The 24639-nt window shown below is 39.6% G+C and overlaps 3 protein-coding genes and 2 non-coding genes across 7 annotated transcripts in view; 3 read left to right on the forward strand and 2 right to left on the reverse strand.

Moving 5' to 3' along the window:
- The first annotated feature begins 220 nt into the window (after positions 1–220).
- On the forward strand, positions 221–293 carry trnar-ucg (transfer RNA arginine (anticodon UCG)). The gene has a single exon. It is a non-coding gene; the product is annotated as a tRNA-Arg (tRNA).
- Positions 294–1332: 1039 nt separating this feature from the next.
- Positions 1333–3184, reverse strand: mrpl58 (mitochondrial ribosomal protein L58). The gene is made up of 6 exons (XM_020640141.3): positions 3012–3184; positions 2557–2581; positions 2379–2438; positions 2159–2241; positions 1728–1897; positions 1333–1641 (listed from the first exon to the last, which is right to left on the reverse strand). The coding sequence occupies exons 1-6, from the start codon at positions 3156–3158 to the stop codon at positions 1557–1559; spliced, it is 570 nt and encodes a 189-aa protein (XP_020495797.2). The 5' UTR covers positions 3159–3184; the 3' UTR covers positions 1333–1556.
- Positions 3185–3341: 157 nt separating this feature from the next.
- trnaq-cug (transfer RNA glutamine (anticodon CUG)) lies at positions 3342–3413 on the reverse strand. The gene has a single exon. It is a non-coding gene; the product is annotated as a tRNA-Gln (tRNA).
- A 2544-nt stretch (positions 3414–5957) lies between these two features.
- Positions 5958–15711, forward strand: daglb (diacylglycerol lipase, beta). Its single transcript, XM_020640138.3, has 15 exons — positions 5958–6675; positions 7225–7376; positions 7970–8144; positions 8248–8515; positions 8632–8754; positions 8899–9026; positions 9161–9287; positions 9391–9474; positions 10532–10609; positions 10823–10903; positions 11213–11340; positions 12364–12432; positions 13725–13797; positions 13914–14167; positions 14740–15711. Exons 1-15 carry the CDS (start codon positions 6581–6583, stop codon positions 14936–14938), a joined length of 2034 nt encoding a protein of 677 aa, XP_020495794.2. The 5' UTR covers positions 5958–6580; the 3' UTR covers positions 14939–15711.
- Positions 15712–16461: 750 nt separating this feature from the next.
- The window catches only part of spag9b (sperm associated antigen 9b), a 46946-nt gene continuing 38768 nt past the window's right edge, over positions 16462–24639 (forward strand). For 2 of the 3 annotated variants that reach the window (XM_029278506.2, XM_029278505.2), the window contains exon 1: positions 16462–17196. In XM_029278506.2, coding sequence (XP_029134339.1) covers positions 16897–17196 — 300 coding nt within the window. In that variant the 5' untranslated portion in view covers positions 16462–16896. The remainder of the gene's footprint in view (positions 17197–24639) is intronic. The other variant, XM_020640109.3, reaches the window with a different exon arrangement.

The following is a 24639-nucleotide window of genomic DNA, read 5'->3' on the forward strand; positions in this document are numbered from 1 at the left end:
CACATTCATAGCTTTTTGTTGAAGTCCATCATTAGCTAGTTAAGAAAAAGTTAAGAAAAAGTTAAGAAATGTATTTTGATAAGAGGTATATCATTTTAAAACTATACCGCGAGGTGCACGCAATCCTCGCGATGCATGCTTTTCTGAACATAACACAGTATAATGTACAGTACGATTCTGAAATTATATCTACCATATGTAAGTTCAACTCAAATACTCCGACCGCGTGGCCTAATGGATAAGGCGTCTGACTTCGGATCAGAAGATTGAGGGTTCGAGTCCCTTCGTGGTCGACTTTTGCTTCTGCAGTAAGAGCCAGTTTATCTTTATCGGTTTGTATTCTTCTGCCATCAAAATACATACTGCAGTCAGAAGCGTCCTCAATCCGATTTATTTTGCTCCTATGTGACTCATCTCTTAATGACAGTGTGAACAATTTGCAGTCCATGGTCACATTGAATCTGAGCTTTTCAAAACAGCTTCGAGCCACTTTCGTCATGATGTGGATTCCCACACGAGTCTGCTCCAGGCCATATCAATACATAATATATATATATGTAAAATTAACTAAGCAATTACTTACATAAATACATTAGAACACTAAAATTCTACAGAAATATATTTTTCATTGACAAAATAATTGTATTTATGTTTTATTAATGTTATTTTTTTTCCTGAATTATTCATATTTATTTATGCATTGATTCGAGTACTTGTTTATTTCTACTGAAGTCATTTATTTGGCCTTCATTGCAAATAAAGCAAATTAAATACATAATGAAAATGTAGGGCCTAGGAGCTCTCATGAGCAGAGTGGCGCAGCGGAAGCGTGCTGGGCCCATAACCCAGAGGTCGATGGATCGAAACCATCCTCTGCTAGCTTTATTTTATTCCTGCTAGTTTTACTCTACCTTTTTGTTTCTACATTGCCTACATGTTTCAGTGGGATAAAGCCACTAAAATTGGACAAAAGATGGTTTGTCTTATTCCTCGAAGTGAGTATTAGTTATAAATATTGATTTGAGGATAGTCGGTCATAAAACATGGAAGTTATTGTAGAAAAAGGAGAAAAATATTGATTTTTTTAATAGTTAAATATTAATTAATTAATTAAAACCACTAATATTGGACAAACGTTGGTGTGTCTCATTGCTCCAAGTGAATATTAATTATAAATATTTATTTGAGGATAGTCGGTCATAAAACTTGGAAGTTATTGAAGAAAACTGATTTAAATATGGATTTTGCCCCTATGAAACAGTAATTTGTCCCTAAAGTCGGTCTCCGTCGGCTACATGTTTCAGTGAGTGTTGAAGTCAAATTGTAAGTTCATTAAGACTGAGGACATGTTTTATTGCTATCCTTTATTTACCAATGTACAAATTTATTCCACATTTTTTAATGCATTTCCTATTATTTAATTTATTTTGTGTACACATTTATTTATGCATCATTCATTTTGATACATTGTCCTTAGAAAACAACAGAAGAAATATAAATAATAAGTAAGTATTGACAATACAAGCATGAGAAGTTTAAATTTATCGTTCAATCAATTAGTCAAAATCCAGTCGTCTGCTCTGCTTGATAGCTGAGTTCATCTTCTTCTGTCTGAGTCTCTCCTTGTCCCTCTTCTGTAACCTGCACAGCAAGTCAACTGTTAATAAACAACACATTTATGATCAAGGTGTGTAGACATTTTTTTTTGGTGTAACGCTGGGTCATACCTGGCTGCCCGAAGAGCTATGTCCTCTGCTGTAGGCTCATGTGGCTTCTCGCTAGCCTCAGCGATGATGGCAGAAATCTTTTGTATACAATCAGTGAGGTTTCTCTGCTGACTCCTGCTCAGCTCTGAGGTCACCAGCAGCTCCCCAGCCTTATTGATTCGGTTTTTGTTCTGCGACACCAAGCAATAAATAAACAGTTTACTTTAAGACATTTTACAAATTCAAAAAGACATTTTCAAAAAGAAAAAATCAGTTCATTTAATTACACAGTTCTTTTCATTACAATTTAATTTGAACCCTATTAGAAAACACTTAAAGAGAAACTGATGAAAATATAATGTACAACACTTTCATTTGAAAAATAACAGTGAACCTAACTATAAAATTGTTACCAGGCTTTAAGCATGACTCGAGGGCTTGGGATAACAAACCTTTTCAAAGATTTTGCGTCGAACTTCTTCTGGGATCCACTCCGCTGTTAGCAAATGGAATCGAATCTCTGCTTTTGTGCTGACTGTGAAAAAAGATGTCAATATAAAAAAAAAAAGGAATTTACACAGTATTAGTGAAGGATTCTGATAAGAGCTGTGGGGAGCCATACTTCCTCTATTCAAGCAATGACAGCGTTTATAAATAATCAACTTTAAGGACCTTTATTGACATGCTGACCACCAGGACCGCTGCTTCTGCTGTAAGATACTGTCAGACGGTCTAAAAGCCAGAAGGAGAAGAAATGTAATGAGGAAAAATACAAAAAGACAAAGTAAATATTTTCTTTATGTGATTCAGTTGAGAGCATATATATATATATATGTTTTTTTGTATTTACCTACTGGAACATGCACTTGGTCTTCCTGAAAATATAAAATAATAAACAGTTAAACAGTTGATTTTCCCTTTTCATGTTAATGTCATAAGACTATTGTACAGTGCGTTTACACTATGGTTTATACAGGTGATAGATTGTTATTTATTGACTGTATATCTGTGAACCTCTGGTTGAGCCTGAGCATTTTAACCATTGACTTTTTGTTATTTTGGTGATGTTAACTGTTTCCAATAAATAAACTACATTTTTAAGACTTGGTTAAAGTAGGCCAGCTTCCAGATTAAAATCATATTTTTGTTTAAGCCCTACTTAACACAAATCCTGACTTGTGCAAGAGGTGGTTTTCGCACAGTTTGATATTAAAAGAGAAATGGATGCATTCCTTGTTTACCTTGGTCCTGTGTAGTCAGAATTCAAAAGACACGATGGCTGAATTGTGCTGCTATTTAGCTCACCTGTGTGATGTCAGTCCCTCGTGTCGCGTAACCTATAGTCGGTTGTAAATTGTTGTTTACGTCTCTAACAACACTCCTCAGTTTTGCAGCATGTGGAAAGATTACACTCCGGAGAAAAGAAGCTCGTCGGGCTATGTGTGCCGCCATGTTGGACTGACGTCATTACGGCGGACGGAGTTCGAGAGGACGACATGCTAACGACGACTAAATAAAGTTAAGTGTGGACGCTAAAATGTCACACTTAACTGACGCTTCATACAGAAGTCAGTTATACGTCACACTTATAACGCTGACACCGTTGTTGAGAAAGGATCGGGGGGGCAAAAGATTAGGTTCTACCGAGATTTGAACTCGGATCGCTGGATTCAGAGTCCAGAGTGCTAACCATTACACCATAGAACCACATACAGCGCATGTCGACACTTGACATATAAATATCTCAAAACTCAGTAGTTTTGGCACGATTGTGTTGTGAGTACTTCAATTAGACACCATAGCAATACCAAACATTATAAACACCTGTTATCAACACAAAACCACATTCCACAACACATGTGCTATAAGTATCATGAAGTTTAAAGTGTGGGCTGAGACACACTTAGTCCAGAGTTAGGTGAACCTTAAGGGGCTGCTGCTGGTCCATTGTCTTGGGATTTTCTAGTGTGCATGTTATGTTATAATTATGTTATAATTACCTTTGTTTCTAAATGAGCAATGTAACAAATGAAAAGGATAAGACATTATTTTAAGGATAAACTATTTCGTTTTTAATTTCCCTTCAATTTTATTACAACATGAAGTCATTGGCAGGCGACATCTCTGCCAGCATTTATGAAGATAAAGATAAAGATAAAGATAAACTTTATTGATTTCCCGTGGGGGAAATTTGTGCATGAAGAATTTGACAAAACTACAACAAACAGGTAATTGATGCCTCATCAGAACCCTACAATCCTCACTAACAAAAAAGAAAGGGACTGTGGCTCAGTGGAAGTGGCAGCCACAATGTGTCCTTAAGATACCTAACCCCAAGTTGCTCCTGCTGCTTCGTCGGCGGTGTATGAATGCAAAGGAATGGGATTACTTACTTTTGATGGTCACTTTACATAGCAGCCTCTGACATCAGTGTGTGAATGAGTAGGTGTGACATGCAGTGTAAACACACTTTTGAGTAGTCAGAAGATTAAAAAAGGGCGATCTTAAGTCCATTTACCATTTACTAATACATTAAATCATAAAAAACATTTAGAATATTGGTTTATGGGTAATTAGTCCACATGCCTCCAATCTGGGACTCCGTATTGCAATCTATCTATAGCTTCTGTGAAACTTAATTGTCTCTTGATGAATTCATTGGTTACTTTTGGCATGGGTGACTGTGGCTCACTGTTAGTCATCTTTAAACCAGAAGGTCAGGGGTTTGATCCCCCGCTGAGCAACCTCTGCCGTCAGTTTGTGAATGTGCATGTGAATTCACATGTGTCGTGCAGTGTGAACACTCTTTAAGTAGTCACAAGACTGTAAAAGTGCTATACAAGCTCAAGACCAGAGGTATCCTTACACTGACATTGGAGCATTGAACCGGACTCTGTAGTTGTGCGAGCTTCAGTACCATCTGTAACCCTGCCTGCCGAAGCTAGTATACTGTCCTAATATAATAACAAAAGAAATACTAACACGAGGTGGCAGCAGCTGACGCGGCCGACACAGCATCATTGCAAAATGTGCCAACATGAGAGGCCATCAAGGCAGGGACGGATGCTGCTTGTCAACAGGCAAGGCAGGCAACCGCTTGAGGCCCCAGGCCAGTAGGGGGCCCCCAAGGCTCACAGAGTTTAAACTATTTAATATTTACAGTCTATGATTTCAAGTGACAAAACTCGATAAAGACAGGTGACATATTAATTCAATTTAACATGATAATATAATGGACATACTTCACTTAATCATAATAGTAATAATATTTTTTATTAACATAGCGCTTTCAGTCAAAGTGCTGTACAAAAGTTAATACAAAATATAGTTAAAAAAACATTTCAGAAACTAAAAACAATTAATAACACACTCGGACTCTCAGAAAAACATACAGAGAAATCATAACTCATACACAACAGTAAACAGATCGGTCCTTATCTTAGCTTTAAATACCTCAACAGAACAAGCCTGCCTGATGTCCAGAGGTAAACTGTTCCACAGTGTCGGTGCACGAAAAGAAAAAGCCTGCTCAGCTGTCTTTTTCCTGACCTTTGGGACACTCAGAAGACCCGTCCCCTGAGAACGCAGGGCTCGGGCAGGCACATAGGGGTTCACCAGGTCAGTAAGGTACAATGGTGCGCTGCTATTGAATATTTTAAAAGTTAGCAGCAACACCTTAAAATCTGCTCTGGCATGAATAGGGAGCCAATGAAGAGAGGCCAACACGGCAATGTTGACTTAGGTCAAGGCAAGTCACTGTGAGATCACAGACAGTGCCGTAAGAAATACATTTATAGAGCTTGAATTTACCACGAGGAAGTGCCTTTCTCACAGGCTGTAAGTTTGGGGAAGGCAGGAGGGGAAGTGGAACACTCATTATCATTATCATATCATATCTCATATCATTGGAAAACGTTCATCCGGTCTTTGTGAGATATGCAACCTAGCAGAAACAGTTGAACATGTAGTTATAAAATGTAGAAAGTATGTAGCACATAGACATAACATGATGTCAGAAATGGAGAGAGAGGGACTCGTAAGAAGAGATTGCAAAAGTATTCTGGAGTGTGGGGAGAGAGAGAGAGAGAGAGGCCGAAGATGCTTGTTTAAATATCTCTTGAGAACAGGTTTGTTGAGGAGGATTTAGGAATGTGAGTAATAATTAAATCCAGCAGATGGCAGTAATGTGACTTTTTGGATGCCAGCTGCCAATAAAATCCAAAGAAGGGGAAGTGGAACTCTTCTTTGATGGTCTCAGTGTCCGGAGGACGCCTTCAGCGGACGGACACTGATGGTGTTTTTAGCGAAACATAACAACCCAGTCGTCTAAATGTAGCCGTGATTAATGTTACATATTATATGAGATAATAGGACCGCGTAACAAAACAACTTTTTTTTTTGTAAACTAAGTGAAAAAAAGTATTTTATTTCATTACGTATTGAATTATTTATAGCTGGTTTATTTTTAACTAGCTTAACAGCTATAGCTCGACGCGCAACGATCCAGATGCTGCTAGCTCCTTTATCCGCATTAACATTATCTAATGTTCTTACTAATCGTATTGACAAGTCACAAGTCTAAGCGGTGTATTTGCCATCAAAGTAAAGGTTATACTGAAGAGTGGACGGACATAACATTGGGCACCTGCAACAATCCTGTTTATCGTTAGCTTAGCTTGTTTACACGAATATTTCGATTAGGCAAGGCAGGAAGTGATGATGTGACTACAGGGGGGGGGGAGGTGGGTGAAGCCTCGGCAGTGAAGTCATGCGTGACTTGAAGTGTTCATTGTCTGAGAGAAACCAACCCACTGCACGGTGGTGAGCAGGTTGATAAACCATCACTGGGACATTGAGCCTCTTTAGTACCCAACATGCCTGGGATGGTAGTGTTTGGTCGGCGGTGGGGGATTGCCAGTGATGACCTTGTTTTCCCCGGATGTTTTGAACTCTTCTTTCGTGTGCTGTGGTAAGTTGGGCACATTCTTTTAATCTCCACCTGAGCACTTTGGTTGCCTCGAGTTTAACTTGTGAAACATGATAACAGGCCTGCTCCACAGAAATGGGCTGGGGGCCCCTTAAAGGCAGAGTGAAAAGCCATTTCATGATATCAGTGCATGTGAATGTTTGGCTCAGTTGGATTGGCTCTGATCTTCTTTTGGAGATGACTGGAGAAAGTTCATTGGGGTCAAAGCCTTGTGGTCTCCTTTCCTTTCTGCTGTACCTACTTTGGTGCAGATATCTGGCATGGCCACACACACACAGACATCAAGTTACGTTCAAACAATAATCCAAAAGTGTATTTCTATGTTAAAGGGAATTATGAGTATTTCGCTTTAGCAATGTCATATCATGTGTTATTGCTTAAATCGAAGAGGGACTATGTTTTGGCAAACCTTTATTGAGCTGGGCTCCAGAAAGCTCTCACCTTCTGGAGGGGGGGTAAAAATGGGAGAGCTGCCGACTCCGATGTTGTTGTTGTTGTTTTTTTTTTATCTGCTGCTTCTTTTCTCTTCAGGTGGATTGGCACCATGACCCTGTTCACTTATCACAAGGGTCATTTTGATTGTAATGGAAGAGGAGTTCTTCACAGCTATCTGGTGGGACTGTTGGTCGTGTTGGCGCTCATCATCCTGTCATTATGTGCCACTGTCTACGTCAGCGCTCAAGGTAAATCAGTTGTTTGTTGATCGTTATGAAGATATTTAGGCATGTAAGAACATTTTCAGGAGTGGGAACTCCAGGGTTACGATTCTTTTACATCATTTTTTCCTTTCGCAACACGTTTCAAAATACAGGTGATTAAGCAATATGGGATGAAAGAAGTGTTCAAGACAGTTGCTCTGATTTTGTCTGACACATATTTCCACACATTCTTTCTCCTGAAATACTGAAATGTGTGAAAGCGAAACTGTTCAGAATCTATTTTAAAAGTTGAATTTAAAGGCAGCTGGACCTCGGGGGAGATCTTGAAGACACTTCAACTCTTGTGCAAAAGGCTTCTTCGGTTCTAGACATTTTTTTTTAATTCAGTTTTAAATTGCCATGGCTTGTATGACTGAAAACCTCCACTGTCAAATTAAATATATAGTAGTAAGGGTAACATATATTTTTGGAGGCTGCCAAAACACATTTTGTCCTTTTGTAACATCTTAATAGTTCACTTCATACATAGCAGCTAATTAAACATCCATCTGTGGTGCAATAAAACAAACAATTATTTTATAGGTTAAACAAAACTCTTTTTATAATTTATTTATCAGGTACCATTACAAACCCCGGCCCACGGCGCTCCATGCCGGCCCTGGTGTATCTGCGAGCTCTCTTGTACATCCCTGAGCTGGTGTGGGCCTGTCTTGGAGCTGTCTGGGTGTCTGACGACAGCAAAGGTTGTGATCCTGCCACAGTGGGAGCTGTCATAGCGGCAGTAGTTGCCAGGTTGGTTGTTTAGAGTTGGTTCTCTCATTTTACAAGTTAGCACACCATTTTATAGTCAGACAGGTGTTTTGGTTGAGCAACTCTCTTTCTGTGTCCCCAACAGCTGGATCATCCTGCTGTTCACTGCGATCGGTGTTGTGTTTGTGTTTGACCCGATTGGTAACCCGCGACCCCGGCCTGCTGACATGGAGCCGCTGGGAGTACGAGACCTGCAGAGCAACGAGGGCACCCAGTTCTTCTCCACAGCTCGCTCCCTGGCTGTAAAGGTGTGGGAGAGCCGGCTGCGGCTCATGTGCTGCTGTCTGCCACAAGACGAAAGCCACCGAGCAGCGTTCTCCAGCATCTCCCAGCTCGTCAGTGGATTTTTCTCTGTAAGTGGAGCCTTCTTTTCTTTCATCTGCCAGTCAGTTACGAGTAAGTTATATATCGTGAACAAACTGACTAAAGATGTAATTCTGCAAACGAATCATTCGTAAAAATGTTACAGGACACAGACCTTGTCCCCAGTGACATCGCAGCTGGTCTGGCTTTACTGCACCAGGAGCAGGATAAGATGGAGCGAAGCAGAGACCCAGAGGTCGAAGTTGATCACAGTCCTTCCTCCCCCATCGTGAGTACAGGAGTCTGTCGTCTTTGTCGCTAGAGCAGACTGCAAAGAAGTTCAAAATATGAAGTAAACTGTATGAGTCATGTAAGTCTGTGAAGCATAACCCTAATCTTTAAAACATGCTTGTTCATCCTTAACCATTCAAAGGGAGAAGATTTGGAGACAGAGTTGGAGAAAGCAGCTCACTGTATGCAGTTTGCTGCAGCGGCTTATGGCTGGCCGCTGTATGTTTACTCCAACCTCTTCACTGGACCCTGCAAGCTCAGTGGAGATTGGTAAGACACTTCTTACTTATCCGAGTCAGTAGGACTTCAGACAAATCACAAAACCAGCCAAGTTCGACTAGTACCTGCAGAAACTGACTAGGTAACCCAGGCAACCCATATTAGAATGCATATGTTTGTATCAGCTGTAGGAGTCATGCAGCAGAGTACGACATTGTGGGAGGAGACCACCTTGGCTGTCACTTTTCCTCCATCCTGCACAGCACTGGTCTGCAGTACAGAGACTTCATCCACGTCAGCTTCCACAACCAGGTAGGAATGTCAACTTTACCCACTCAGAAATACCCCCTCCCCATCCACAATATGTTTGTTATTGAAGTAAACAAGCGGTTTTTATTTTATTTTTATTTGACAGATCTATGAGATTCCGTTCTTTGTGGCTTTGGATCATAAGAGGGAGGCTGTCCTGGTGGCTGTCAGAGGAACGCTGTCTCTGAAGGTGAGTTTGGACTCCGTCTGCCCAGGTTTCATTGTAAAATGACACTACAGTCTTTTTTATCAACATTTTGTTTCTCTCGTTTGTTCACAAAACATGTAAATGATTAGTTTAAAGTATAGATGCTGAAAGTTGTACATTTTCATGTCATGTGTGAACATGAAAACATGTCCCTCTGTACACCTGCTGTTATCCTCTCATCTCTTCTTCATGTTCAGAATCACTTCCCTATCTGTAGAGAGGGATAATGAATGTTTAAAGGTCACAGTTTTTGTCTACTTCTGGGTTTGCATCGCTTCTAAAAAGAGAAAAAAAAGGCCTTAAATAGTGCTCATACAGAAAAGGAAGAATTAAGTAGGAAGTGAGAGTGTGATTAGTAAGTGAGGGCATGTGTGAGTGTAACAACAAATGAATCCATACAAGCATCAAAGGTTAAAGATCCTTTTTTTATGGTGGTGATTTGGTTTCTTGCGTTTGTCTACAAGTCTGAAATAATCAAACAGAATTTTCTTCAACACACCGCCGATTTCATTTTTGTTATAGTGCAAATGTGAGAAAAGTGCTAGACCAAAACCAAAACATTGAGTATGAGGACAGTGAGGACAAAAAACACCAACTAGTACAGACTTCAACAAACGGAGACATCACAAAACAGGACTTCCCCAAAAATGTCACTGATTTGAATTTGTTCGTTTGCTGTTGTCTGTGACTTTGTGTCTCATATGGGCCGTTAGTTTCCCAGTTTTTTCATTAATTTAACTCTATAGCCATTTTCACATCTGCACTCCTGAAAATATCTAGATCATTTCAGCAGGTCTCCTGATATTCTCCTCCGTCACTCCCTCCTCCCATTGGCTCGAGGTAAATTCTCCAGAGAAAATCCTACTGCGTTCTCGCATCGGAAAAAATACTAGGGGGTCTGGTAGGAGAAACTCTGGGTGAAGTCCGAACGAAAAAGTCTGCTCCTGTTGGCGTTCACACATACAGCTTCTCCGGCAAATATCAGGAGTTTTTCAGCAGTTTTCTGCAAGTGTGAAATCCCTGTCTGTCTGTCCTGCAGGACGTCCTGACAGACCTGTCTGCTGAATGTGAGAACCTGCCTATAGAAGGAGTGACCGGAGCCTGCTACGCTCACAAGGTAAATGTCTTTTTAAACACACACTGTGCATATGATGACATGTCCACTGTGTTTCTCATATAGTATGTTGCAAGCGATCTTAGTTTAACCCTTCTGCCTTACCCCCTCTCCCATCTCTTTAAATGCCTTGAAAGAGAAAAAGAGAAATGCATGTTGGCTGTTTGTTGTTGATAACATCTTGTTTTAATGCTGCATTGTCTTTGACTCCTGCAGGGCATGTGCCAAGCAGCAGGTTACATCTACAAGAAGTTGGTGAATGATGGCATCCTGAACCAGGCTTTCTCCATAGCACCGGTAAGAAGTGCCACTGATGTTGTAACCACTCTTCCGTTGCAGACTTTGCTGCGGCTATTCTTAGTTCCTATTTGTAAGGAAATAATTGTACATCAAGATTACAGTAAATACATTTGATTTGCATCCATCAGACTCATAATTTCTTGGATTTACACTCCCAATAGTTTGCCCCAAAGCGCAGAATTGCCATAATGTTTTTTTTTTTTGCTTTTTTTGTGCTGTTGCAGATCTTTGTTTCTAAGCAAAGGTCAAACATTATGCACTATTATCTGAACATGTGATATGTTTCCTGTCTTCCTCTGTATGTAGGAGTACAAACTGGTGATCACTGGTCACAGTCTGGGAGCTGGCACCGCTTCACTTCTAGCCATCCTGTTGCGCAATTCTTTCCCCACCCTGCAGTGCTACGCTTTCTCTCCACCAGGAGGACTCCTCAGGTAAGGAAGATTAAACGCATCAAACTTTTGCAACTGCATAGGAAACAAGGACCGTAGTTAGCCCAGGGGTCTTATTTATAAAAGGACCTGAAAGAGATGTTTTACTTTCAATGCAAATGTTTGACAAAAATAAACTTGACCTGTAAGTGAACTTTTATCCATTCGCACAATCATTTTGAAGAAAGTGAATGAGGCATTTGATTGTGCCTCTCACGATTTCTTCCTGACTTTATCAAATGTAGATACCTGTTTCCATTATGTCATAAAAACATAAAACAGCAGTGTGCTTGTAGGAAGCCATAACACTTCTGCAAACACTCTTCAGTTTAAAAAACGAAATAAGACAAATCTTCAATCAAAGAATCAAAGTCTTTAATAAGGGCAACTTCACCATCACATTTCACATCCTGTTGGGCAATTAGACAACAGAATTTTTTTTCAAACTTACTGACGAAATGATCATCGCTGGTTGCAGAAATCCAAGATTATGTGCAAAGGCATTACAGTGCATCAACCTTGAAATTACATATGTTATAATAATGTGCATAAACCACAAAGTAGGATTTTTAGTTTTGCATCAAGTGCTTTTGTGTTGCGTGACTGCACTGACCACTGCTGTTCTCAAAGAGCACTAATACTCTACCATCTCCCCTCTCCTCCCCTCCCCTCCTCCACCACCTGCATGTATGTGTGGATTGTGTCTGTGGCGTAAAATCCCTTTGAGTAGTCAGAAGACCAGAAAAGTTCTTTGCAAGCTCAGGTCCATTTACCGTTGTGTACAGTTATTTGACGGAATAAGTGATGCTAATACCTTTTTTTTTTTTTTTTTGTTTAGTTTTCAAATCCATCGTTAACATAGAATTGTCTGAGTAATAAAATCAAAGTAGACATATAAATTGATAAATTGTTTATTTGAAAACCCACTTAAAAACCAACATGTACGATTCAGTTCCCATGCTCTCTGAACTCTTTATTCTTGTAAAATTGGATTTCTTGTTCTTTGTTTTGTTTTTCATCGTACAGTAAAGCTCTAGCTGATTACTCCAAGGACTTTGTGGTCTCTGTTGTGCTTGGGAAGGATTTGGTTCCCAGGTAAGAAAAAGCTTTTTAATTTTCAAACTTTATTTATGTTTTTTTTTCTTTCTCCTAGGAAACACAAACATACATGTATGATCAAATATACACATTCCTGTCCATTCCATGAACTTAATGTGCATATTTTCACACACCAATGTGACAAATGTAAGCTTCCATTATCTTAGTTAAATGCACAGTATCTAAATTCAGCCACCAGGGGGCTCTCAATCAAAACAATAACAAAAGATGAGGTCAAGGCTGGCCGGGAATCATGGGAGTGATTCTCTCTGCAGAATGATTCATTGGCGACAGGTTGTTTACAGAGTTGGTGGAAAAGATCCGAGTGAGAGTGAAATCTTTGAATGGGATACCGGTAACAAAACTCAGATACATTAGTTACAAGTCTCGTCAGAAAATGTATATATCTCAGTTTTATCAAATTAGTTTTTATCAAATGCCACAACTGTGTCCAGCTGTGGCTGGGTTTAGGAGGCATCTTATTGAAGTAGGATCTATATTAGGATAACATTTAGACAGTTCCTCTCTTTGTGAGATGTAAACGATGGAAGACTTTAAATTTAATCATTCAGTGTCCTAGAGAGAGTGAAGTAACGTGGATGCACTGTACAGTGTGTTCCCAAATCCCACGTCTCTGTTGCAAAGTCGATGTCAAGGTCTTCTTCCGAGGCAGATTTATTTTTTCCAGGGAGGCCAATCTTGTATTTAATAAATGTTTCCTTTTGTCACTGAATCCAAGTCCAATATGGTGTCTAATATGTTTGTAACTGTCATACCTGGAAATGAATAGTGATATCTGGTAAAACTGCAGGTATCTAAAGACGTGTGTTTTAGTCTGTTATGAGCTCACTGGAGAGTTTCAAACAACATAGAAATGCCATCTATGAAGAAATCCCTGAGGAAATCTAGTGTGCTGCCTATTTGTGACATCCACCATCACTGTTACTGTAATGTTTAATTAAAGCTGTATCATAGTTCTTAAGATGTAGTGGGTAGACAGTTTGGTTTTCGATGAGGTCAAAAATAGATTTGAACTGCACTGCAGACTCTGGTCTTCAAATGGCCAATATAGACGTGTTGTACTATTATAGACTCCAGCATGATAGAGTGTCTATATTTGGCTCGACCCTGTTATTACAGGCACAGGGGAGGAGAAAATGAGCACAACTTGCTCGCTCTTTTTTTTTTTTTTTTCCCCCTCTGTTCCTTTTAACACTTTAACACGCACTGTTTTCCTTTTGCAGTATTCCCTTTTTCTTCTAAAAAATGTTCTTTCACTGTTTTTTAAGATTAAGCATTCCCAATATGGAGGATCTGAAGAGGAGGATTCTTAAAATAGTTTCCAACTGCAATAAGCCAAAGGTGAGATCCAGTCAAAGCTCAGACACTGGGGCCGTTTTACATCTACCGGTAAATCTTTTGATATCTGAAGTCACAGATGTCATTACAAAAGTATTTTTTTTCTGTGTGTGCTGCAGTACCGCATCCTGCTGCAGGGGTGCTGGTATGAGCTGTTTGGGGGAGACCCTGACGACTTCCCCACTGAGATGGATAACAGGAGGGAGGAGGAGCTTAGCCAGCCGCTGCTTGGAGAGGAGTCACTGATCATACGCCACTCGTCATCTTATCAGAGCCTGGCGTCGGACGACTCACCTGCACACACAGCTGCACATTTACCTCTGTTCCTGCCCGGACGCATTCTGCATATCACAGAAGACGGGCCGTCACGGAGGTCTGTCTGCAGTTAGTTACAAAACTAGACAATACATTTACTATGAATATGATTTTTGTTAACAGAAACAAAGTGTTTGTTTGCCCTCTTGTGGTAGTTAGAAGTAATGAAGCTTCTATAGGTTGACTGATACATTATTAGGCTGTAACGCTATAGATACTTGAGATTCTAAAAGGTCTATATTGATTTTCTTTACACAACTAGTGATATGAATAATTGTTTTAGAAAAAGAAACCAAATTATTTTTTTAATAAAAGCAGGTTACAGTAGATTTAAGATGTGGACAGTCATGTGAAATGTTTAACAAAGATTTCTCTGAAAATGTATTAAAAGTCAAAATAATACAGCAGCTCACAGGTGTATAGGCAAATTTTGTTAATTAATTTTAATAATATAAAAGTGGATCATATATCAAATAATACCTTTTTGTGACGGTTTTCATTATTTGAAGGATTGTTGTATTTAAATGCCTTATGTTAAGCTTGCTGTACTGTCAACAACTAGCCAGGTAGAATGAGGCCGTAGACAAGTAAAAGTTGGATTTGCCACTAATTCCTGTGTCTTTTCCTCAGGTCCTGCTTTTCCCAGGTCCGGTACCGTGCTGACTGGTCCAATGAAATGGCGTTCAGGAGTGTTTTGATCAGTCCCAGGATGTTAGCAGATCACATGCCTGACGCTGTGCTCCGAGCGCTCAGCAGCCTGACTAGCGACAGACCCTTCCCCCTGTGCCCGTCGTCTTTAAGCAACAGCAGCCAGCACAATGCAATCTGAAATGTATCATTTAGACTCACTGTGCTCCTAGGCTGGATTGTAATCAGAGCCAAGAAACCACAGAGATTGACATGTTGTGATCTCCATGAATGCACCTGATTTGTAAACATCTTGGAGCACGAGGGTTTTTGTTAAATTGCACTTTTCATAATTTAATTGATATAATTTGTTTTATTTCAAGTTCCTCAATGAGCAACTTAATGCCATGATCTTTGAATGTTCGTTGTGTACAGTATTTGACAGTGCTGCAGTTTAACTGTAATGTGATTGTGAACATTTTATGTTTGTATGAGTGTATGATACTGTCTTCCTTACAGGACTGAGGGGCAGTCTCATCCAAAATATGAAGATATGAGAGTTTTACCTAAAAATGTGGATGGAAGCATCACGTCTTTATTGTATAGTAAATGTTGATAGTCTTTTTATCTGTTTCAATATTTAAACATCAGGATGAACAGTGCCTATGCAGACAAACATTTGCTTTAAAGTATGACAGCGATGGTGGCAGTGTATTAACTCCAAGTTTTGTTCTGCATTTTCTAAAATGCAGTTTTCATAGTGCATGGTGTCTGGCGAAAAAAAAGATAACAAAGGTAGAGAGTGTATTTGTACATTTTGTGGGAACCTGTTTACTTGCCATGGATATTACATCTTTTTTTTTTCAGGTAATGTATTATATTAAAGTTGGGTTTAACTGATGCCTGCATAACTATTACACAGCCTCAATAGATTGCATTGGATCCCTTGATCTAAATAAAAGCTTTTGTGAAGCACTCCTTTTTTACCCAGTCAGTTTTTTAAACCATAAAAATACAAGACAGTTTCTATCCCTCAAAACAGCAGCCTCTTGAATAAAGTTAAATATCTTTTTTTTATAATATCTATTTGTAATTGATTCATACCTTGGCAAAAATCATATACATATTTGGCTGCGTGTGCAAATTTTATAAAAATAATGCCAATGCAATAGTTCAATATGGATTAACTACATTTTTTTTTTTTTACCATATCCTTCAGCAACCCTGTTTAGCATGTGACGCAAGCGAGGCGTCCCGAAACAAACACATGAGATCTTCAAGTGATCCTCGTAAAATCCTGTTTCCGAGCATTGGCATGGATAAAATGCGGAAAGTCCAAGAGAGTCTGTACAATATCAAAGATGGCTAAAATAGTAAAAAAGAAAGAAAGAAAGAAAGACATCAAACTCCAGGCGCTCACATGCTTAGTTTGTACTGCAGCTTCAAGTTGGCATGGAAGTAATGTATGTTGTGAGTCAAAGGCTGAATTTTGTTTGCGAGACAATTAGAGTGGTCATAAGTTAATTTAATATCTGTAAACATCTAATGATTTATTTTACAGCTACAACTAAACTTCTTTGAATAACTTGCTGATAGCCTACGGCTCGTTTTCCGCCCCCCTAAACGTCACATAACAGCAACTATATCTGAGCATCCGGACGGATGAAATTATTTATTCTGGTACAACATGTTGTGCAGACAGTAGCCATTTATTTTAATCCCTGCAATTTTTTTTTTTTTTTTGCTGAATACCGTAGTTGATACCCGCCTTCCTCTGAAATATCAAGTTCATCCAGCGGTGTTCTTTGCTTTGTCGTATAGCTGCATCCATCTCCGTCTTTCCGACAGCACTTGAAGGCAGCAGCGGGAGCTCATCTGTTGGACAGGGAAACTAATCAGGAGCGAAGTAAGACTTTTCCGTACTGCTAGCGTCGAGGCTAGCAAGCTTTTAAAGTCAGCCGTCCATACAACTACGGAGAGCAGTCTGTTAATGAAGTACAGTGTCTTTTCCTGTCCAGCACATAGTGTCGAGCTATGTTTTAGGAGCACTGTTTCGTTACTGTGCGGAGAGTAACAAGGCGGACAGCCTCTGGCCAGCTGAAGCTTGCGGCTAGCTCATTAACGTTAGCTGGGAAATAAGTGCAAGTTGGAGGCAAGAAAATGGAGCTGGACGAAGTAGTCCTGTATCAGGACGAGTCTGGGGACTCTACCATGATGTCCGAGCGAGTTTCAGGTCTGGCCAGTTCAATATACCGCGAGTTCGAGCGGCTTATCGAGAAATACGACGAGGACGTAGTGAAGGAGCTGATGCCGCTGGTCGTCGCCGTCCTGGAGAACCTGGACTCGGTGTTCGCTGTCAACCAGGAGCACGAAGTGGAGCTGGAGCTGCTGAAGGAGGACAACGAGCAGCTCGTCACCCAGTATGAACGAGAGAAGGCACTCAGAAAGCACGCAGAGGAGGTGGGTACCCCCAACACACTGACTAAGTAATTGGCAACCCCGGATTATAGATGTAAAAAAAAAACACAGTGAGTGCTTTGGTATGACAAGATTTAACGCGGAACCCGATTGGTAAATCTGCCAATTCCCTGTTGTGATGCCTTTATCGATTAGAGATCAGAACTCATTAATCCCGAACAACTCACCTTTACAAAATGCACAATGTGTGGTTTCATTCGGCAAACTCACAGAAGCTCTCAAAACAAGTTTTTAGGTGAAGGATTACGCTTTTGAATCAGGTTGTCGATGTTGCCACGGCCAGCGTTTGGGCATTTTGACCTCATTTTGACAGGAAAACTTCTGTAAAGTGGAAATATGGTTTACTAAAGACTACTTGAATAGGTTTGCGAAGCTTTCCGGTTTCAGAGAACAGGTTGCAGGTAGGATGTGAGTTTGTGATAGTATTTGAGGCACACACTGTACTTTGGCTGTAAGTTTTTTTTTCTCCATGGATGCCAGCTTCTCTAAGGACTCGTTGTTATTGTTGATACAGCAACAGGGTTAATGCACAATGCACATCGTTGTAGTTTACATTGTAACACCTCAGATTCATGTAAATCAGGCCGTGATTCGCCAGGTGCTTGCTCAGTGCTTCCGCCAACAAATAGGCCTAAACATTGACTTAACATTCAGCTCCATGAATACAGTATGGGGGGGAAACCCTGCTATTATTGACATTACCTGATGCAAACAGAGCAGTCAGTGTTAGTACAGTGACACATTTAAACTGTGTTACGCCACACAGATGTGATCTGCATTCAGACTGAATGTGTGTTTATGTTGTTTGTAGTTCAGTTCTCTTACACAGGACTGAGCCATGCTTATTTTAAAACAACAACTGTTTCACAATGGTCGTCTTGTCTAGTATGTAATCTTTCATGCAGACTAAGCCTGTGTTAAATCCGTGGTGCAAACTGGCACGCTGATGACATGAAAGCATTTGCATCCATAGTTATGTGTTTTGTTCATTACGTTCTTTATTTGGACAAACTCTTAACTTTCAGCTTTGCACTCCCACCTCACCTCGCCAACACTGTCCTGCCATTACTGTTGTGGACTTAGAGTGATGAGTTTCCCTTTCAACTAAAGAGAAAGTGGAACTTCCGTCTCACCTGTCGAACCGTAATTGCGCACAGTAACAATTTTAAGGTGATTGCTGTTCATGATAAGTGGCAACAGAGTCTGGGGAAGTGGAAAGTGTAAGTGGAAATAGTGTCACATCAGAATAGAGGGATCTATTGTCATTGAATTAATTTGCAAAACATTAGCAAAAATAAAACTGGATGGCAAGGTGTTAAACTTGGTAGTTCCAGATTTGCCTTGACTGAACATAACTAGAAAAACATGTCTTTGGAAATCAAGTATTGTTGGGCCTCCATCATTCCTCTGACACAAAGGCCAACCTTGAACTTTGAATAACAACAGAGTTGGTGTTCTGCTGTATTTATCGGTGACGGTGGAACTTGGCCCATGTTGAGTTCCATCAAACACATTTTTCAACACATCATAACGAACAAAAAAACGACTTATCATGGAAACAGCAGTCCAACTTCACCTGTGTTCTGTTACATCCTGCCAGTTTAAGGATAATTATGCCTGTTATGCCTCCCCTGCAATGGAGGCCGAATGGTGGGTCAAAGTCAGTGGGCCTTTCTCAAACCCTACACCCTCTCCCTTCACACTTACACTCAGTTTGTGCGCTCCCATGGAGGGTCTGCCACCGAGTGCTATCCACTCTAAAACCTCTGAGTGTGGAGTGAGAGTGGGAGCGAGACCTCACCGATGCTTTGTTACTGAACAAGTGTATCACCGCCTATTGTTCGCCATGGGAGATGTTCTGTATATAAAGGTTCTGCGTTATCATCTGCACAAACTTTTAACACGTAAAAGGGAAGTTGTTAAAAAAAAATGAATGTCAGCAAACATTTTTTTTCTCATATTGTGGAGTAAATTAAATGAGTCTGCCTGATGGCATTTATGTGGACAAATTATTTGAGTGGCATAAAGTCAAGGTTGTATAAAGTCCCTGTCTCCCTGTGATTGAGGGGATTTTGAGCTGATTGAGCTCGCTGCTGTATTTATCCCATCCACCTTAACGTTCTTTACTCTGCTGTGTGCGTGACGTCAGAGTCAGGAGTTCACTCCGTGCCGCAGTGAGAGTGTGGAGGGAGCGGTTTCAGAAAGGCCAGTTCTGTTCTTGATCCGCCATCAGGGAGAGGTGTAATGGGAGGAAGAGATAGTGGCAATGTGTAACATCGGGAAAGAGCTAGATTTACTGCTTTGTCTGGAGCAGTTGGGATTTTCAAAAGAGCAATGTCATAACCATTTCTAGTTGCAAAAATAGCCTCTAAATCATAAACAAAAGGTCTACTTCTGTAGGATTACTTTCTGTCATGATGCCAAACCCTTAGAATAACAATCTGATCCTTATAGTTGCCCAAATAAGCACTCTTACATGTGGCATGCCACTGGTTCAATCCCAACAGTTTTATACCTACTGGTCATTTCCAACCCAACATTAAAGTAGGTCCCTGGTTTAAAGAAGTTGCAGAATTACAATTTTTGTGCTCTTTAATGTGAACTATGTTTCATAAGTTTATCTAATAGTCGTAAACGTTTGTTCCAAAAATACTGTGATAAATAAGTGATACCCATATTTCTCTTTTTATCAACTATTGAAAACTTATGGAGTCATAATCTTTAAGGTAAACTACCAATATTTAAGTGTGAGCCCTAGCTTTGAAAATGGGTACTGCAGTCCAAATTTAAAACATTGGAGATCGTTGTCTCCCCCTGCCCCCTCCTCCCTGAGTTGATGAGCTCGAAGTTTGCCATGTGGTGGACACTGAAGCTTCAGTGTTTAGCCAGCTCTGCATCACAAAACCTTTCTGCGTTTTAACCTCTCTCCGTGCTTCTAAAAGCATCACCAATATTTATCCTAGTTTGAGCACGTTTCTGCTCGTGGAGCTTATTAGAAACATGCAGAGTAGAATTAGGTCGAGTAGAATCTTTTATATCTGAACCAGTTCACTTGGTTGGCCTTGATAACTGGTCTCATATCTGGCAAACCGAGGGGCGAGGGGAAAAACTGCCGTGTGGGACTGCAGTTAAAGCGCCTGCCTTCTGCCACAAAAAGTAACTATTCAGGACCAGAATCTAAACTTGTGAGGAGGACGTACTGACTGCTGCATTGCTGTCAGAGAAGCCAGCACTTCAACATAGCATGTTTCCTTAATGTCTGGTGATATAGTAAGGTAATTTTATCATTTAATTCAGTATATATCTTACATATTGGACATTTAAAATCTAAAAGAAAATCACCAAGAAACCTGTTGTTTGATTGTTACATGTTTTACTTATTAAAACAGTCAGATCGAAATGAATATATTTTGTTTATTATGAGACTTAAAGTTCAGAAACTACTTAAAAGAACAAAAAACAACACAATCAACAATATTTATACACAATGTTCAAATGAACCAAGGTGGGATAGTGAGTGGTGGCCTACCTGGTTTAGACTGCACAAGTTATCAAACTGTTGATTGATAAAACCTCATTGAAACATAAAAGTTTAAAACATACATAAAATATTAGATAGAGGGTTGTTAAAAGCAACATAAAATTGTGTGTACAATACGTGCCGTTTTTGGCCACTCCTCAGTATTATCCAATCTGTTTGGTTGAACTCGACAGTTAAATGTTGGATGACGAGCACAACAGGTCACAAAGCCGTGTGTAAATAATTTATGTCATGCCACAACTTGTTGCTAAAGCATTCAGATAGATGTGCTCACACAGGATTTTCCCATTGGTATTTTACCGACTGACATTTATCTCGCCCCCTCTGACTGATGTGTGCTAAATACCTCATCTACGTTATAAGCAGCCTTTCACTCAGACAGCCAGTTAGCTCTCATGCTTGTGTGATCGGTAATGTTGTTATGCAGAGAATGATGTCATAGGTCTCGTCCTTTAACTTTAACATCCCCTCTGTAGGAGAGGTCAGCCTCACTGCATGTCAGTGTTGCAACGTGAGTGAACAATCACAATTCAGGATGTGACATTTACGCCTATAGGAAGTCCAGACTGAGTCAGGATGAGGTCAGTGAACAGAGCTGTTCAGGATACAGTATGCGTTTAACTTTTTTATTCTGTACGTTTTATTTAACCTTTATTTAAATGGGTCGGTCCCATTGAGATTGAACTTCTTTTTTTTTTTTTTTTAAGGGAGACCTGACCAAGACAGTCCGCAGCAAAAACACAAAGTAACAGACAGAGACACAAAGGGAGACAAAGTATAATTCACTACTTGATACTAAAGTTTGCATTTAATACAGAACTATCCATGAGTCAAAAATATCTTTTATGGCAGTCAGTTGTACAACAAGGCTCGCTAAAAACATCAACATCCCAAAGAATCTGCCTCCCTGTCATTGATTTTAGATTTACTAAATTATATGTGCAATTTTGTGCATGTCTGATAATTAGAAAATCATTCCAGTTCCAAGTCATCCAGAAAATAAATATGAATTTCTGTGAAATGTTACTCCTACAGGGCATTGCAGTTCAGTCTTATTGTAACAAAATAAGTTTTAGACTTCAGTTATTGAAACCCAAAGCAGAATCAGCTCTTCTCTCAGTGCTTTCCCGTCTGCCCATTTTTGCAATAAAAAGAAAAGTCTTTATTTTCAGATCTGTTTAACCCTGACTGTGTACTTAAACACCCCTCTGGCCAATTTGGGGATATTCATTTGTGGCATGAGTTCAAATCAAATATATATACTGGCAGAAGTGTCAGTACCTGGAAAAAAAATGGTTTAAAACTATGTCGGTCATAACCATCTGAGAAATGTGACAACTCCTACATGTGTAATTATACATCCTGATGAAGACATCAGTGACATGTGAATATGAAAAATCTAAAAAGACACGCAGATCCCTCAGCGGGTGCTGGATCCAAAGAACACAAAGAAACGTCGCTTAATAAATCCTTTAAACGGGAGCTTCTTGGTGTGCGGTGTTTTTCTTTCCTTACCTGTTTGTGCATTTGAACCAAAACATAAAAATCACTCACACACAACCTTGCAACGCCTCATATTATTACCCTTTAGTTAGATAAAAAGCTGTGACTAAGTTGAACCATTACATTCTGTGTGATAAACAGTCACACAATGAAAGAATAAAAAAAAAAAAAAAACTGACTCTCCTCCAACAATTTACCAAATGCCTACTCAACAGGGGCAAATTATTAGCCTGGTATTGACCCAGATAATAAGCTGCTCTTTGGGCTACAGGTCACTGTGAAAGCAAAAGAAGCAGATTGACCATACCAAACAAACACGTTGTAAGCGCTAAGCCTAAATACCTCCTCTTAGTAGTTTGTCTTAACAGAGGAAAAGGCAAGGCAGGAAATTCTTTTTGAAAACAGAACTTCCCTCGGTTCTTTTGTCCAATCAGTGATATCAGGACCACAGACTACTTACACATAACACCAGCTTCTTAAACATTTATCATTATTATGACCTCTATTAAGAGACAGCCCAAGACTACTTGTATGATATGGTGGCATAGCCTCTTGTTTTGTGACATGAGTAGAACAGTTGCCTGAGAATAAAACAAAATCTGCTGATGCTGGAAGTGAAGATGTAGGAGCGGTCAGTTAAGAGTTACGATCTCAAACAACCAGCAGCAGGCCGATATGATCTTTTTGTAGGTGATTGGTATTTTTAATAATGTATAGGTTTATGTCCAGGCTTTACATTAACACCTGCCAGACGGCAAATGCGTGTAGGTTTCAGCATTTGTGTGCAACACTCTCGCTGTCACCTTTTGCGGGTGTCTCAAAAGCCATGCCAGTACCCCGGATTTGAGCGGGAGTCTACCCATTTTAAATCCTTTCTCTGGCTGTATTCCTGATTGCTAATTTCTCAATTTCCCTATTTCCTGCCCCTCAGCTCCGCTTGATTCAGTCTCTCCCTCTCTATCTGGCCCGCTTTACCACTCACTCTCTACGCACACCACGGCAGCGGGAGGAGAGGAGAAATGTCAGAGGATTCAGATCCTGGCGGAGGGAAAAAAAAACTCAGTCTCTTCTGATTTTTCCAAAACAGTAATGAGTTTAAGAAGTTAGTAACTTGAAAAATGTTGATTAAAGATATTGAACATTTCTTTATATGATCATTGGTGCTAATAATAACAAGTGAGGCGTTACAAGATCACACAGAATACTTCAATGTCATCTATTCAGACACAGCTGCAGATGATGAAAAGAAAAGACGGAAAATAACGAGAGACGTGAGCAGACGATGAGAGGTAGCCTAAACAATGCGAACACTAATGTATCTGAAAATGTAGGGAAAACTTTTGTAATATGCAATCAATCAATGATACCGTGAGCTAAATGCGTATATCTTATCATTCAATGTTTAATGATAGTCGGTGTACATCAAATATGCAATTTGCAAAATCATGTATTTGAATGTAAAAAACAGGCTCACAGGGCATGAAAATAGATGATTATCCAAAGACTTCTCCCCAAAAAGCCCCTCCATGTCTTTACATTCTAGCACATTGTAAGCTAGATTTCTATTGCAATATCAGATCAATGAATTTAGCCTTTTCTGGATTACAGAATCTTACAATGGCATGCAGTTAATTTTTTATTTAATTTTTAGGATGGGAAAACTGATATTACAACAAAAGAGTTTGTTTTTACTAATGTGACTTACAGTTAAACTAGAGTGAGAGAGCGAGAGCCACTCCACTTTAATCATATAAAACAGATTATCCCAACAACTTAATTGTGAGTGGCTTGCTAGTTACTCTGGAAAATCACTAGCCAAAGTGGCTTGTGAGCAAAATAGTTAATTTCCAGCCCTGTTTATGTCATAGAAATATTTAACTATTGATGTGTTTAGTGAAACATTTTTGTATTTCTATGGGATTATTTGTACCATTTATTCCCCAGCCATCAGCGATAGAACTAACAATGGTAGAAAAAATATATATATTTTTCTCGTGCATACATGCCCTGAAGCTAAACATGGAAAAAGGGGAACAATCACAAAGGAGGAAACAAATGCAGTATGTAAAATCAAGCTGGCCATATAATCTTCAAGGGAAGTTAACCTTAACATGAAAAAAACACAATAATCTTATGGAATATATCTTATTAAAATAATGTCAATTAAACTGTCCAACTTAAAGGACATAGAAATGTGTAAATATAAATGCTAAACAGCTTTTATTAAATAACAAATGTGCTTCAGTCTATGTCAAATTCATTCCAGCAATTTCCTGTTTATAATGAAACACAACAATTCACCCCACAACTTCAGCATTTAGCTCAAAGCAGCACCGTACCTACTGTAGGTGCAGCCTAATAAAGATGCTGGTTATGGTGCG

Source organism: Labrus bergylta, chromosome 21 (genome assembly GCF_963930695.1).
Source record: "Labrus bergylta chromosome 21, fLabBer1.1, whole genome shotgun sequence".
Lineage (NCBI taxonomy): Eukaryota > Metazoa > Chordata > Actinopteri > Labriformes > Labridae > Labrus > Labrus bergylta.